At 41.5% G+C, this 15104-nt stretch overlaps 1 protein-coding gene across 2 annotated transcripts in view; it reads left to right on the top strand.

Annotated features, from left to right (window-relative positions):
* vwa8 (von Willebrand factor A domain containing 8) overlaps window positions 1–15104 on the top strand; it is a 57513-nt gene that overhangs the window by 1230 nt on the left and 41179 nt on the right. For both annotated transcript variants that reach the window (XM_067515615.1, XM_067515614.1), the window contains exons 2-14: window positions 227–304; window positions 412–542; window positions 1048–1158; window positions 7814–7981; window positions 8346–8510; window positions 8880–8929; window positions 9021–9129; window positions 9286–9390; window positions 9486–9617; window positions 10508–10642; window positions 10725–10802; window positions 13000–13160; window positions 13626–13739. In XM_067515615.1, coding sequence (XP_067371716.1) covers window positions 227–304; window positions 412–542; window positions 1048–1158; window positions 7814–7981; window positions 8346–8510; window positions 8880–8929; window positions 9021–9129; window positions 9286–9390; window positions 9486–9617; window positions 10508–10642; window positions 10725–10802; window positions 13000–13160; window positions 13626–13739 — 1537 coding nt within the window. The remainder of the gene's footprint in view (window positions 1–226; window positions 305–411; window positions 543–1047; window positions 1159–7813; window positions 7982–8345; window positions 8511–8879; window positions 8930–9020; window positions 9130–9285; window positions 9391–9485; window positions 9618–10507; window positions 10643–10724; window positions 10803–12999; window positions 13161–13625; window positions 13740–15104) is intronic.

Below are 15104 nucleotides of genomic sequence, written 5' to 3'. Positions count from 1 at the left end.
GACGCTTACTGTGACTTCCAAAATCTAAAACTGGAATCTCAAACTGTTGGTAATATAAGAGGGGCAAGCTGGAGCTAGTTATCAGTAAGCCAGTGTGTCAAATGTAACAGCAATGACTAACCCTTATGAATTTGAATATGAATAAACTGATACCACAGTGTGACTGACTATCACTGGAGTTGACTGGCTGTCGAGGACTCGTGTTAGTAACCACATGTTTTTGCAGGTGACACAGTGAAGATCGGAGAAATCTCTTATAAACTCAAAACACCCCGGAACCCAGAACTTGTTCCTGTAAAATATAGTATGTAATTTTTGTATTTAAACATATGGGTACAAAATGCATGTGTGTCTGCATGGAAAACGAGATCGAAACAATGTTTGAAACTTTATTTTGCTTGATTTTGCAAGTTTCAGACTCCTTACCCCAGACAGTGGCTCAGCACCTACGATGGATTATGCAAAAAGACCTTTTGGGCCAGGATGTGTTCCTCATCGGCCCCCCCGGGCCCCTGAGACGATCTATAGCTATGCAGTACCTCGTGAGTACACACACATACACAGAACCACACACATCAAATAAGGCCAATAAGGTTGACTAGATATACATCTATAACAAACCCACTGCCCCAACAAACCGATCTCAGCTTTGAATGGACTTAACATACTAGCAACGAATGTCCCAAGTGATTGAAGTAAAACAATATTGAAGCAATTTTCTGCCTAAAATGTCATTGTCCTCTGAACATATAGATTTTAAAGCAGTATTTGTGCAATGCGTCACACATTTACTGTCTTTGGCTCCTATACCTTTGCTAAAAATTGTATTAGTGAGAATTGTGAAGAATGGTTGCTAGATTAGTGCAGGTAACAAAGCAGAGCTGTTAAATTTACTGTTCACTCAATACTTGAATTAACTGTGTTTATAACTGGATTCCTGAAACATTGAGTGTTGTCATGGTTTTAATTCTAAAATGAGCTTACATGGGATTCTGAAAATCTGATATATGCTGTTTTGATCCCCAATGTTTCTTTGACGTTAAACAGGAGCTGACCAAACGGGAGGTAGAGTATGTAGCTCTGTCCAGGGACACCACAGAGACTGACCTGAAACAGAGGAGAGAGATCCGCTCAGGAACAGCCTTTTACATAGACCAGGTAAATGCATTTGATGCTCTTAGTTTTTATCTGGACTCGTACACTGTCTAACATTCAGGGAAAGCACTGCAAGTTCCAGGTAAGGTAACCCAAGTTGTTAGCCACACTAGTCAGACAAACTTTTGTGCATTCAGTACGTGTTCTTTGAGTACAGATGTGAATGTCTAGTATGTGTTTTACCCCTGTGATAGACTTGTGATCTCTCCACAATGTACCCTGTTCCTTGCTTAATGGATGCTAATGGAGGCTCTATCAGCTTTCAAATTGTACCCATTCACTGGTGGCTACATACATGATTCAGAGATTCAATAATAGGCTCATCTCGACTCGTCTTTGTTCTGAGTCACACAGTGTTTTGGAGTATGTTCTAATACATTTGTGGAGTTCTGCTGCTAAAGGGACATGTGCAGGACAAGAAAAAGAAGAACAAATCCCACTTCATTTCTCCTTCCCAGCTCAGTTTCCACTGATAAGTCTCTGGTACTTTGAAAGGCGTCTTAAGTTCTGACTGACTGGTGTAGATGTGTGGGCATTGCAAACATCATATTCTAAATGTCTGGAAAGAACTGATGGGATTGGTACTGAAAGCAAATTGTCATTGCTGTTTTTTCTATTGCTCATGGATCCAATTGGTTCCAGTAAAGTTGGAAAATTAATCAAATGTACCATTTCCTTCACTACAAAGTACACAAACATATAGAGCTGCATCACAACAGTGGGGCATTACTTATCGTTATCTGCTCCCTTCCATGCTACATTTTGATTGATCTAGCGCTATGCAAACAGACGCCCTCACACTCTGTACACTTTGCTAGTCAAGTAACCATGGAGACGAACAGTTCCTTATTATCCAGACTGGTTTCTCTAAGGACAACTTTCTGATCTCCATCCATTCCTCAGGGGTTAAAAAAAATAAATCATTCTTTAAAATTCCACAGAGGCCTGATCATTAAACCCTGTCATTGGGCTTCAAACAGCCACCAGTGACATATGATGGCAGGCTGTGATAATTAACATTTACTCCAGCATATCATTATTTATTTATTTATTTATCAGTTAAAGGGCAAATTCACCTGTTTTCAACTTGCTCCCCATGGCTTTAGTTTAGGATGTAAATACACAATAATGCTTTTATACTTCTCTCCGACTTCCCTAATTTAATGTAATTCTCTCCTTCTGGCTGAAAAATGCCTCCAGATGACAGCACTTGGAGGAAGCTTCTGTTCAGATTATGTCATCTGGTTGCTCACACTATAGAGGTTGTGATCATGGTCAACCTGCTTTTCCAGAGCTCCCCAGATGATATTATCCAAAGTCCTAATTATTTAAAACTCCTCCAGGTGATGTTGTGTGGAGGCATTTTTCAGCCAGAAGAAGAGAAATATTTTGAAATGGGGAAGTCAGAGAGAAGTTTATTATTATTATTATTAATATTGTATATTATTGCATTATTGTATATTTACAACCTAACCTAAAGCCATAGGGAGCAAGTTTAAAATTGGTAAAGTTGCCCTTTAATGAGCACATGGTTTCATGTGTGATAAGAAAAAAATAAAGCTGTTGCATAATAGTTCTAACATGAACTCCATGGAAACAGGGGGAAGTTTTTCTTGTTTAATTCCCAGCACATTTATTCGTAAGACTTTACTCAGAAATCTGGTCTTCAAGAACTGGCTAATTAGTTTCAGTTTCTCATTAGTAAACTGAAAATAGAAGGGAGTTGTACAGTGTCACACTCTTTCCTCTGGGGTATAGTGGCTCTAAAAAGGCATTATTATAGAAATAAAACTCTTTTAGAGATACAAAGATGCAGTATTGTGCATAGATAAACCATCAGCAATATGATTTGACGTACGAGAATAATGGTTAGTTAAAAGCAGCATCAAAAGGTGAATTTATAAGGCTGGATAGTGTAATAGAGCATATGTCCGTGGGGAGTCAGTTCAGGTAGGGTTCTGCCAACCCCCCGTTTGAGTGATCGGCCCTCTTGGGGAGGTAACAGAGGCGGATTGGGAAGGGTTTGTTTTGAATGGGACTGAATTTAACTTAGGGGGAAGGAAACGGGGAGCCAGTGAGGACTAAGTGAAAGCAGGGGTGCCAGGACTTCTAGATGTACTGGAGTTAATTTAGAAATTCTGAATGTCAGCCCACAAGGGTCATAATCAAGTCTGAATGTGCTAAAAGCATGAGTGTTTCTGCGGCTGAGAATGACTAATGTACTAAAGCGATGCTTTTTAGATGAAAGAAAACTGTTTTGTGGTGTCAATGAAAGACGACGCTGAGGCTAATCGTGGATTTGGTGAATGATTATTGGATGTACTGTAAATGTACAGTGGCAAGAAAAACAATGTGAACCATTTTGGAAGCACCTTATTTTTCTGTAGTAATTGGTCATAAAATGTGATCTTCAAATCTGATCTTCATCTAAGCCCCAAAATTTGGAGCTTAAACTAATATTGAACACATGCAACATTGTGTCTGACTTTGTACGTCTTGTACATGCAGAGTCTTCAGTGGATGCATCGCTTGTGCTTGAGAAGTGCTGCAAGATTTGCACTTCACCTCAGTTGGGGCCTGTTCCTGTGCCAGTGCAGTTTTGTTTGGCACTATCAATTATTTCTAATTTGATAGTTTCATGATGATTTTTTATTTTTATTTTACTAAAATGAGTGACTGGGGTTCCATAACTTACTGAAAGCGTTACGGAAAACTTTGTGACACTACAGTTTTATATACATGTAGAAAATAATCATAAATTGTATCTCGTGGCCCACACTGTCAAAAACATCCTAACAAACTTACGTAAACATAAATTAAATTGTTAGATTTAATGCTCGGTTCCACATCTTTTACAGTCACTGACAGACTGAAGGCTGGTTTTTCTTTTGCAAGTTGAACTTGGTCTCATCTGTCCATAGCAGGATGTTCTAAAGCACCAACAGTTTTTTTACATGGATTTAGGGAAACTCTATTCTGCGGATGCCATTGTTGCGTTGGACCAATGGTTTACATCTTATTGTAAACCCTCTGTATTAACTCTGAAGTCTTTTTTGACTCATGACTTTGACACTTAACTGGCGGATTGGTTAGCGCTAGTGCCTCAGCTAGAAGGTTGCAGATTTGTGTCCCCGGCCGAGCGTGGTCCTTCTGTGTGGAGTTTGCATGTTCTCCCCATACCTGTGTGGGTTTCCTCCCACAGTCCAAAAGCATGTGTGTTAGATTAATTTGTGACTCTAAATTGCCTGTAGGTGTGAATGTGAGTGTGAATGGTTGTCTGTGTGTGTGTGTGTGTGTGTGTGTGTGTGTGTGTGTGACGGCTTATCTGTAAACTGATTCATCCAATATTTCAATTAAAGCTGTTCTCGATTTAAAGAAAGTCTACACTTTGAACCTAAATCTATGCACTTGTCGGCCCCTAAGTAAGGACACAGTCACAAATATCACAAAAGTAAATGTTTTTCTTTTTCCTGTGATCAGATTTTTATCTCAAAAGAAAATACACACACAGTTTACACTTTTTTTCAGTGCATTTTAATTCTATATACAGTACAGTCTAATTCATAAATAACACTTTTGTGTCTGAGTGAGTAACTATCTAACAAATTCACTTTGTAATATGAAACACTAGGGCAGTTACAGGATCTGGAAAACCATTATTATTTTAACCCTCTTAATAATAAGACGGTAAAGTTTGATTAGGTGTGTCACTAAACAAATGTGACAACAGTACTGGCTGCTAGCTCCACAGCTCACTGTGCATAAATCAGACAGTGATGCTAAAGAGACATCAGCAAATGAGGAGAGAGTGCAGTTAGCCCCAACCTACAAGACACCAAGGTGCCACAGCTGACTAGTTCTTAATGTAATAAGCTGCAGGTGTGTTTTCCATGTGACGGCACATTCGTGATGAACTTGACCTCATAGTTGAGCACTGTCTCAGAAGTGTGTACACAACGGTGTCCGTATTTCAATAGTTAAACTAGAGAGCATCAGCTGCCATATAAAAAGAAGAACTAAGTGCATTTACTAAGGTATTGTACTTAAAGTATGTATAGTATGTAACTAATTTCAAATATATATTTATTTTATAGAAATGTGTTACAGAATATATTTTAATGTCTCCCTGGGTTGGCCCTGAGATTGACAGGTGACCTGTCAAGGTTGTTCCCCACCTCTCACCCAATGACAGCTGGGATAAGCTCCAGCCCCGGTGACCCTGAACAGAAAAACTCTCACAATCACAAGACTTCATTGTCTGAAACTCACAAATCGCTCAGGAACATGGAAAGTAATTCTGTTTCTGCTGCTTTTTCTGGTTCTGGCAACAAGGAAAGCCAGCCAAGCCCTGTAACTCCCTGCAGCTCATTTGCCGCCCACTTTCTCATCAAAACAAAAACAGGTGACTGTTTCCATGGAAACGGCTCATGAAAAGACACAGCAGTATGGATGGTACTATAAGGTGTGAAGAGATTGCACTCTGTGTGTGTCTGTGTGTGTGTGTGTGTGCTGGTTTTTAAAGTGATGAATTAAACTTGCTGTTACATTTTATTTGACTGCATTAATAAGCATATCTGGGTGCAATAAGTGAGTATATGTGCACATTACAGGATGTGAGGGAAGAGCAAATAAGCAAGTTTTTCACTTTGAGAATAGTTTGGTGTCATAGCAGTATGTTTTTGTGTGCTAACTGGAACATCCAAGTATTCCTCAAGGCCCTGTGCTGATTTGGAGCCCTATATTCAGACTGAACCTGTCGGTCCCTCTGCTTACTCGTTCCCTCCCCATGCTTGTGTGAAGGATAGAGTCACATGGCCGGTCACCTCAAACCCACACTGTGAATAATGTTGTTACAGTTATAAAAGCTCCTCCTCCACTAAGCCCCGAATGTGTAGCCAGTCAAGTAAAGCAGCCAGTTATTTTTAATTTACGTAAATTCGTTGAATTTACAAGCAGTCAAATAAATGGCAACCGATCACCAAAACAAGGAACCACAACCCTGTGAAGAATGTGAAATAAGAAAGAATTAAAAACAATGCATGTCAGCACTGCATTTTTTCCTAATATGCTTGATGATTCTGTTGTAAAATGATATAACTACACCTGTTCGAATTTTATGCTTTGCATCTTCTTAACCATGAAAAGAGGAAAAGATGGCTCTTGAAAACGTGGCACTGTTTCAAAATGTGCTGTTGCTTTTACAATAAGGTCACCAAACGAATAAAAAAAAACAACGCCTCAAATGAAAAGGTGTGCAAGCTAATTTATCTGTCCCCATTTCCCAGCAAGCAACAGTGACAAGAGTCAGTTCAGTTTATCTCTGGGGTATTTAAGTCTTGTCACAATTTCAATTATAGTAACGTAGGATGGTTATGATTCTGATTACTGAATGTCGGCCGGGAGACACCCCTCACCACTCTGGATGTATTATGAGAACGGATCAAAGCATGGTTCCCACTTTTTCTTCGAAAAGTTTCTCACTAAAGCACAGTCTGAAAATATCCTCATTCCTCTGGATTTCAGCTACAAAAGTTACCCACTTTTGTGTTTTTGCTTTTTGGGGCCAGTGTGCTCATGAATAATGTGGAAGTTGCAATACTTTGGTTGGACCACTACAAATTGCTTCACAGCCCACTGTCCCAATGACATAAAACCTTCACATACAAATTAAAAAGTTACCTTTGCAAACCGAATAGATCAGAATGTGTTGACAGCAGTAAGTTTAAGTATAATAGTTATATCCATATAATCAATTTTTTCTCATTCACACCTGGAAATACTTTTATAAACCAATGTGTTTACAGCAGTGTTTTTCACCAGTCACCTCCTCTGATGGATTGTTCAATAACTTCTCTTCCTTCTGTCCTCAAGAGGCATTTTTAATGCAAAGTTGGTGTCAGACCGAGCGCGAACTCTGCCTGCGCGCCCTCTTTCACCATCCTGCATCTCTCAACAGTTCTAACAATTATCTGATTACAGCGTTGGTACTGAAAATGGCTCAAAAGTTAAATATAGAGCATCTGGTCCTCACTACAGTTTTATGGCTCTGCTTCCCACACAACCTGCCACGTCTTTGCATGTTAACCTAATTACATGGCCGCTCGCTCTGCGGTCCACCCAGACAGCTAAAGTTTCCTGCCTCTTGACGTCAAATGAGCTTTTAGACTTCTGCAGAAATGTGCGTCTGCACACACACACATACACACAAACCAAGTACAGCTAAGGTTGATCCCACACTTAGTGGTAAAAAAAAAAAAAAAATAGGCCTTTATAAAACAGCTGAGACTGTTTCGAAACTTGGAGGATGTTCTGGTCACGGTGAGCTGAGGACATCCTCAGGAAAAGCTTTATGGCCAGCTCATATTGTCATTAAGGGATGGACAATAAGAAGTTAAGCACAGTTAGAGGGATTTTTTGTATAAATGCTTTTAGATGTGTTGACACAGGGTGAAAGGTTGTCCAGGACAACAGAGCAACAAGTTTGACCTGAGGTTGAACTGATTTCATTGGCCAGTGTTTAGCCTCCACATTAGTCACCACATCCTGATACCAAAATTCTTTCTTGTGTTACTAATCCATACTTGTATCCTCTAAGTACCATTAACTAATCAATCCTTGAGTATTGATTGACTTCACTGACGTGTTTGTTTGTCTCCAGTGTGCTGTAAGGGCAGCAACACAAGGTCGGGTCCTGGTGCTTGAGGGCCTGGAGAAGGCAGAGAGAAACGTTTTGCCTGTCCTTAACAACCTGCTGGAGAACAGGGAGATGCAGCTGGAGGACGGACGCTTCCTCATGTCCGCTGAGCGTTACGACAAGCTGCTGCAGGTCAGTGCATCACATTTTTAAAGAAGATGAGGAGCTGGGGGTAATAGCCTCTGAATAATCGTGCTTACATTTAAAGTAATTATTTCACATAGTCATGGCTGTTGTTTTCAGAGCTATATCTGTCCAACTCTTCACACCTAAGCATTGGGTTTTTACACTTCTCCTACAGACTTCTTGGGTTTAGATGGAAAAGCTGCTCTTCCCGCAAATACTCTCTCATTCAGAGTCTGTACTTGTTACATGGCTCTGTGAACCTGCAGCTTTTTGCATCAAAATAGCTTTTAATATAAAATGTGTAAAATGACAGGGACTTACTGTAGAGAGTATCAAGAATCAGAGTTGTCAACACCTTGGTGCATTACAGGAGCACACTAAAGAGGAGCTGGACAGCTGGAACATTGTCCGTGTAAGCGAGGACTTTCGGGTCATTGCTCTTGGTCTTCCCGTTCCCAAGTACAAGGGCAATATGCTGGATCCTCCTCTCCGCTCTCGCTTCCAGGCCAGAGATATCTACTACCTACCATTTAAGGTCAGTCCAGGAATTTGCACAAATCCGTTACCAAAAATCTCCCACCATCCAAATGACTCAGTAATGAGGAAAGCGGGTTCATCTAAGCTAGTTCACCCCAGTGATCCTGTTTGCATTACCCTGAACTATGACACACACCCACACTGCAGCCGCTGAAACAGGAACCTTACTGTAGAAGAAATGCTGAATTTTGCGTTCATTGTAATTTTGAGTGAAACTGGCTTTTTATTAAAGCTGACTGCGAAAAAGCTGTGGAAGCTTTGAAAACACTACACTTGTTGCCTCTACGTGTCCATGTGCCTGATGTTTCATTAGACAAAAGCTTTTATTAGCTAAAGGTGCTGCTAACTATTCTCACTTTCTCCTCAGGACCAGTTGGAGCTGCTGTACACGGCAGGAACGAACATTGCTGCAGAAAGGTACTGTACACAGAAGTAGAAGTTACTGAGTCTTAGGCCTTTTCTACATGACACAGGTGTCTTCTGAGCATTTGTGTGTCCTGTTTGTCAGGGTGTCCCAGCTGCTGTCATTAGCCACTACACTGTGCTCCCAGGAATCATCCACCCTGGGTCTTCCTGATTTCCCTGTAGACAACCTGCTTCCCGCCCTTCACGTGCTGGTGAGAATCCTTGCACTGTAAATCTGCTTTACTGTTCCTAATAGATGATTGTATTAGATTTTAATGATTGTAGAAACCAAATGAAAGCTCAAGATTGCAGAGGAATGAAAAAGCCCTCTAACTGGTCCAGTGGTTGTTTTTTGTATGTTGCCGCAGAACTCGTTCCCCATGCTGTCCTCCCAGCAGCTTGTCCAGAGACTTTACCCCTACAAGAGCATCTTAGGCAAGGATGGGTGCAATGCAGTGGAGGGTGTTCTCAGTGTGAGTCAACCTGTGCACCACGGCTCGTAATGTTCATAAGTGCCATGCTTTTCTGCTGTGGTTCAAGACATTCGTTCTTTTCACTGTTTGCATAGAGATTTGAACTTCTAGATGGACGTCATCAGCCAGCACCCAGCGCCGTTTTGAGTGTGTCTAAAGCAAAGGATGCCGCTGAAGGCATTGCTGACGTCACAATACGTGTTGGTGCCAAAGCCATCACTGTTCAGGTACCAGTATAGCAGATTGAACTGCGGCGTCTCCTCTGGGTGAATGGCGGCTTCACATGATCGTGGACTAGGGCTACAAGCACATTAGGCTACATTCATGCTTCCAGTGGAAGGTGTAGCAAAGCCCTGTATGCCCAGCAGTTACACTGTCATACTGTATTTCTTGGCATGATCTCATCACCTGCAGATCAGTGGCATATCGTGAAACCAATGTATCACTCGCATGCAATGAGCAGTGTTTTCTGCTTGAGAGAAGCAAAGCAGGCACTGAGTGATAAAAACCTCAACTCGCACCAAAAAAAAGACCAGACGCTGAACAGTGAACCATTAAACTATGATGTGTTTTTTCTGTTATGTCAAACAGACGACTCAAAGAAATAAATCACAGTACGACATAAAGACAAGAGTCTTGTGCATAGTTACATTGTGGTTTTATATATTATCAGTCACCATTCATGCTTCTGACAGTCACTTACTCATTTCACAGAGAATTCTGCTGTCCCGTGAGAGGCAGATGCACCCTAACTGGTAGCTTGATCATCTTCTCAAATGCAGATATTTTTTAGTCGGCGTTATCAAGCCTCTGAAAGGGACATATTTATCAGTCTTTATTTCTTCTCCTTGGATGGAAAACTGACAGCAAATGAGTCACTGTGTGGGGTTTGAAGGAACAGAGTTGTCCCGGATGTCTAAGAATAGTGGAGCTGCTCGTCAAGCCAAACAAATGAAATCCCGCTCATTAACCCCTGACGTGGTATTTTCTTTACGTGTCGCAGTATATGTCTGTGAATCACACTGTAATAAAGGGGATATTTCGCACTGCTTTTAAACGATAACAAAGCTGTTAGTTTCTCCGTCGTGACTCAAATCTCGTCCCCGCCAAACTTTAGGTCCCTGCAGGCACCAAGGAGCTGCGTCCACCCAACACAAGCCCCAACTTCATCAGCACGCCAAGTCACTCCCAGCTGATGGCCGAGATGATGCAGTCACACATGGTTAAGGACATGTGTCTTATTGGAGCAAAGGTAGCTTACACAGAGTGCTACACGCCCATAGCATACGCATGGTGAATGTGATCTCTATGACAATATGTTTCATATTTTTTAGGGTTGTGGCAAGTCAGTGATTGCCAAAGAGTTTGCTGAGATGCTGGGCTACAGCATAGAGCCAGTCATGCTCTATCAGGTAAATGAAAACTTCTCTTGGAAAGATCAAAATCCGGAGCAATGTGCCTGTTATTATGTATTCAAATAGAGAACATAATGCGATGGAGAGTAAACACTACAGTGATTTTTATTACTGTCAAACCCCTGGAATAATTGAAACCATTCTGTCCACACAGTCCATAAAGTACTTTTACAACGTGTTTTGCATCTACTGTATCTAAAGAAGAAGGGCTGAAAGAGCAATAACAATTAGTTGCTGGTCATGGCAACATGTTGCATAAAAATGATACAAATAACCACACAAGCCCTGAAAAAGTTGCATACAGCCATAAAGCAGCTGTTGTAACTGTGTCACTCGATAAGTGTTTGTCACTAGCAGAGACCTGCAATGTCAGGAAGGAGGTTTTTTTTTTTTTTTTTCTGGCAGTGAGGAGTGAGGAGGGAGGAGGAACACAATGGAAAAGGATATTTTTATAAAAGACGACCTTCTAAAATAGAAACTGTTTCATCAGAAGAAAATCTGATCTTTTTTTTTTTACCAGAAGTTTCTACTCAAGATACCTGGATCCACACAGTTGTTTGCCCTTCTTGATACATGCTACTACTCTGTGTGTATTTTAATGTGTCTGATGCTTTGGAAACTTGTCAACTGGGTGACGAAGGTGCAGGAAGCCTCGTATAGTAATGCATCATGCTGCAGCTATTCTTAGCTGGCTGGGGTCAGGGGTGACTTGTGCTGCGGGAATTGTGGAATCCTTCGCCGGGCAATTAATCTGCTCAGCTCTGAAAATAGCACTTTTGGAAGCCGCAGTGACATGTAAGGCTAAAACTGAGTATAAATATATTAATAAATATTCCCTGCAATGGGAAGACACGAAATAGTAACACCCCTACACCCCCAGGGCTTTGTGAAGAACCGAAATCAGGACTTTGCTGATTAACGGTTTCCTTTTATTAAGTGAACAAAGGGGACTAAAAAGACGGCATCACACATGTTTCTGTCATGTATATCACAAATATGTTGCACAAAAACCTTATCTGAGACGTGATGGAGAATGTGGCTTCTTAACAAAGACATACGTACATTTCAAAACAATTCAGGAAACGGCCACACGCTCACACCTGCTGTGTGTATGCAGGGATGGGTCCAAACAGTTTTCAAGTGTCAAAATGGAGGCCTCAGTTAAGAGATGATGTTCTGTTCAGTGCAAGAACATGACGTGAATAAAATACTATGTGATGTGAAAGAATAAAAAAAGTTCCATTTTCAGCTTCAAATACCCACGAAGAAATAGTAATAAAACAATTAGGGAGAAGTTAGTTGGTGTGAGAGAAGAGGATGCCGATGCTGGGGTTAGATGGAGGCGGAAGAGGAGGGGTACGAATCTGTCCCTTGCAGAGATACTCTCCCCCACCCCCACCCCACGATGCGTGACAGCAGAAAGAATAACGGGCAGATCTTTCACTGAGGGTCCGTTTAAACAACCACGGGGTTCATTTCTCTCTTGTGACTTGGTGCTCAGGAACTACACAGCTTGTCACAAGCAGACACTATACATTCAAATTGTCTCCTGGTAATACACCAAGAGGAGGATCCTTTTTAAGGTGAATCTAGTAGAAATCCTACTTTTCTTGGCTTTAGGTGGTGTTGGCATAGATATCTGGCATCTAAAGCACATTTTACGTTCCTGATCCTGTGCAATTTGGCAGGTGAAACAGAGGCTGCTCACATGTGAAGCAGGCAGGTACTGTGTCATGATGTGGAGACACTGAGCAGCTTTTTCCTGTTTCACCTCACTATTGTGTGTAAAGAAAGCTGCCCATTAAGCGCTTGTCTTAAATCGGCCATGTCTGCAGGTTCAGTCTAGCAACAAATGGAAAGTCCAGGGTCTCTTTTGACTTAATGCAAAAATGTCTTCTAGTTAGTGCAGTAATCCTCTGCCTGGAGCAAATTGTGCAGCTCCACTCGTCTTCCCTCCTCCGCCATGATACGGTAGCGTGATAATGAATACGACAGCCGCGTTCTTCAAATTCACAGAGTTGAGACATTAAATTTAGCAGCAGAGTCAGATTATGTGGGGACAGAGTTAAAGGAGAAAGACTGAAAATCTTCAGAAGCACGTGACTGCAAGAAGATCACATCTTGCTTTCTTCAGTTTCACACTTACATGGACTTTGGGTTTAACATGTCTTTCTCTTATTCTTTTGACCTGTAGGACATGACGGCCAGGGACCTTCTTCAGCAGAGGTACACCCTCCCTAACGGAGACACAGCATGGAGGCCGTCTCCACTGGTCAACGCTGCTATTGAGGGCAAACTGCTGCTTCTTGATGGTGTACACAGGGTCAACCTGGGAACCCTGGCTGTGCTTTCAAGGTACTTCAGCTTCTTAAAAATGCATGACTTTCTTTCAGTTGCTGCTCGTTTTAATCTTAAAAGCAATTATACAAGGGCAAAAAGCAGCAATTAAATAAATATTTACACGTGTGAATGTGACCACATATCCTCACATATCTGTGTGCAGCTCCCTCGTTATGTACATCCCTAAAAAAGAGATGACCAGTCAGTTTCTGTTTAGTTTAATTTTCTTGAGGAAAGTTACTGAAAATCTCAGGTGACTTTGTTGTGAATTGGCGCTATATAAATAAAGTTGAACTGAATTGATAGTTTCTTTAAAAATGTGTTTCTCAGGTTTATATTTTTACAAAATAAATAAATGCTAATTATTGAATTATATATTGTATCTAAATCTACTTCTAAAGTCATGTCTTAACCCTCCAATGGCCCTTCAAACTCGTTAGGACCCGCGAAATGTCCTCACTGCTGTGCTGTGTCCCCCAGGTTGCTCCATGACAGGGACCTGGATCTGTATGATGGCACCAAGCTGCTGAAGTGGGACAGATATCAGGCGCTAAAGGAACAGCTCCAATTCAATGACCAGCAGCTTCAAGAGAGGTACAAACAAACACACAGGTCAGAGGGAAGGCGTGTACAGCAGCAAACGTGGCAGCACGACACACGTATGAACAATAGCCACCTTCAGCGTCACTGTCGCAACAGGAAAGAAGATTCACATTCACATACCGCAAACTCATCTCATGCACTTTGGCAATTCCCCAAATAAGAAGCAAATTAAGCCTTCGAAGGAAAAGTAATTGTATAACGTTTGTCTGCTTTACTACCTTGCCGGACAATTAGCTTTACAGTCACCAACTCAAACACACCAATGACGGCAGAGCTGCCATACAAGGAGCTAGCCCCAGCAAGAGATGGGAATCTAACTGCTGACCCTGAGATACTATGTGTGTGTGTGTGTGTGTGTGTGTGTGTGTGTGTGTGTGTGTGTGTGTGTGTGTGTGTGTCTTCCTTCTAGGTCAGTATTTATATTATCCTTATTGTGCTGAGCTCCCTGCATGAAGGGGGGGGGGGGGGGGGGGAGACAAGGTGTTCAGACTGAAAATAGCCCAAAGTTAGAACAGTGCTTAGGTGTGCTGTGTTGGGAATTGTTCAAAATGGGATGTAGGTTTGTGAGTAGAACGCCTTGTTAGACACCAGAGCAATGTCAAGTGTCAAACTAGGAAGCACTCTGAAATACAGTTTCTACGGCTTTGCATAAAAATACTGTGTATATAAATGACGATTGTTGGTGTGTGTGTGTGGGAGGGTGTGTGTGTGTGTGTGTGTGTGTGTGCACATTTTTTTGTGTGTGTCCTAAAAACCTACCTAAGCTGCCAGGAAGGAGTTTTGTGGTGCGGCATCTGGGCTGAAATAAAACCGCTTCCTCTTCTTTTGCTCCTGTGGCTCAGACAAAACATTTGTGTGTTTCGGTGTGTGTGTGTGTGTGTGTGTGTGTGTGTGTGTGTGTGTGTGTTTATGTGTTCCAGGATTTTACTGTCAATTACAGTGCAGGGTTTAGTTTGTCTTTCAATATTCACTTCAACATTTAAGGTTTTTGGGTAGCAAACTCAGATATGGATGACACAAAGCCAGCATGTTGCTAGGCAACAGAACATGTTTATATGTATGACAAAGTGCGTAAACACTTGGATTGTATTAATTGTTCACCTTTCAGTTTGGGGAATCAAGCCAAATGCTTGCTGGGCTTTTAGAGACCACTTTTCATGGTCTAAGACCACAAACCACTGCTGGACCACCATCTTTTATAGTTCTTCTGCTAATTGCATCTTTATGTAGCCTGTGATCAAGTTTACCTTTCTCTCAGCGAGCAAATGGATTGATCTTGTGATGGTGACGTCACTTTTGGTGCCTGACCAATGTTTGCATAAAGCAGATGAGTCTGACACTGTACCTCTGCTCTGA

Source organism: Channa argus, chromosome 9 (genome assembly GCF_033026475.1).
Source record: "Channa argus isolate prfri chromosome 9, Channa argus male v1.0, whole genome shotgun sequence".
NCBI classification, from domain to species: Eukaryota; Metazoa; Chordata; class Actinopteri; order Anabantiformes; family Channidae; genus Channa; species Channa argus.
Note: the sequence above shows the minus strand (reverse complement) of the source record. Positions and strands in the feature narration are given on the sequence as shown.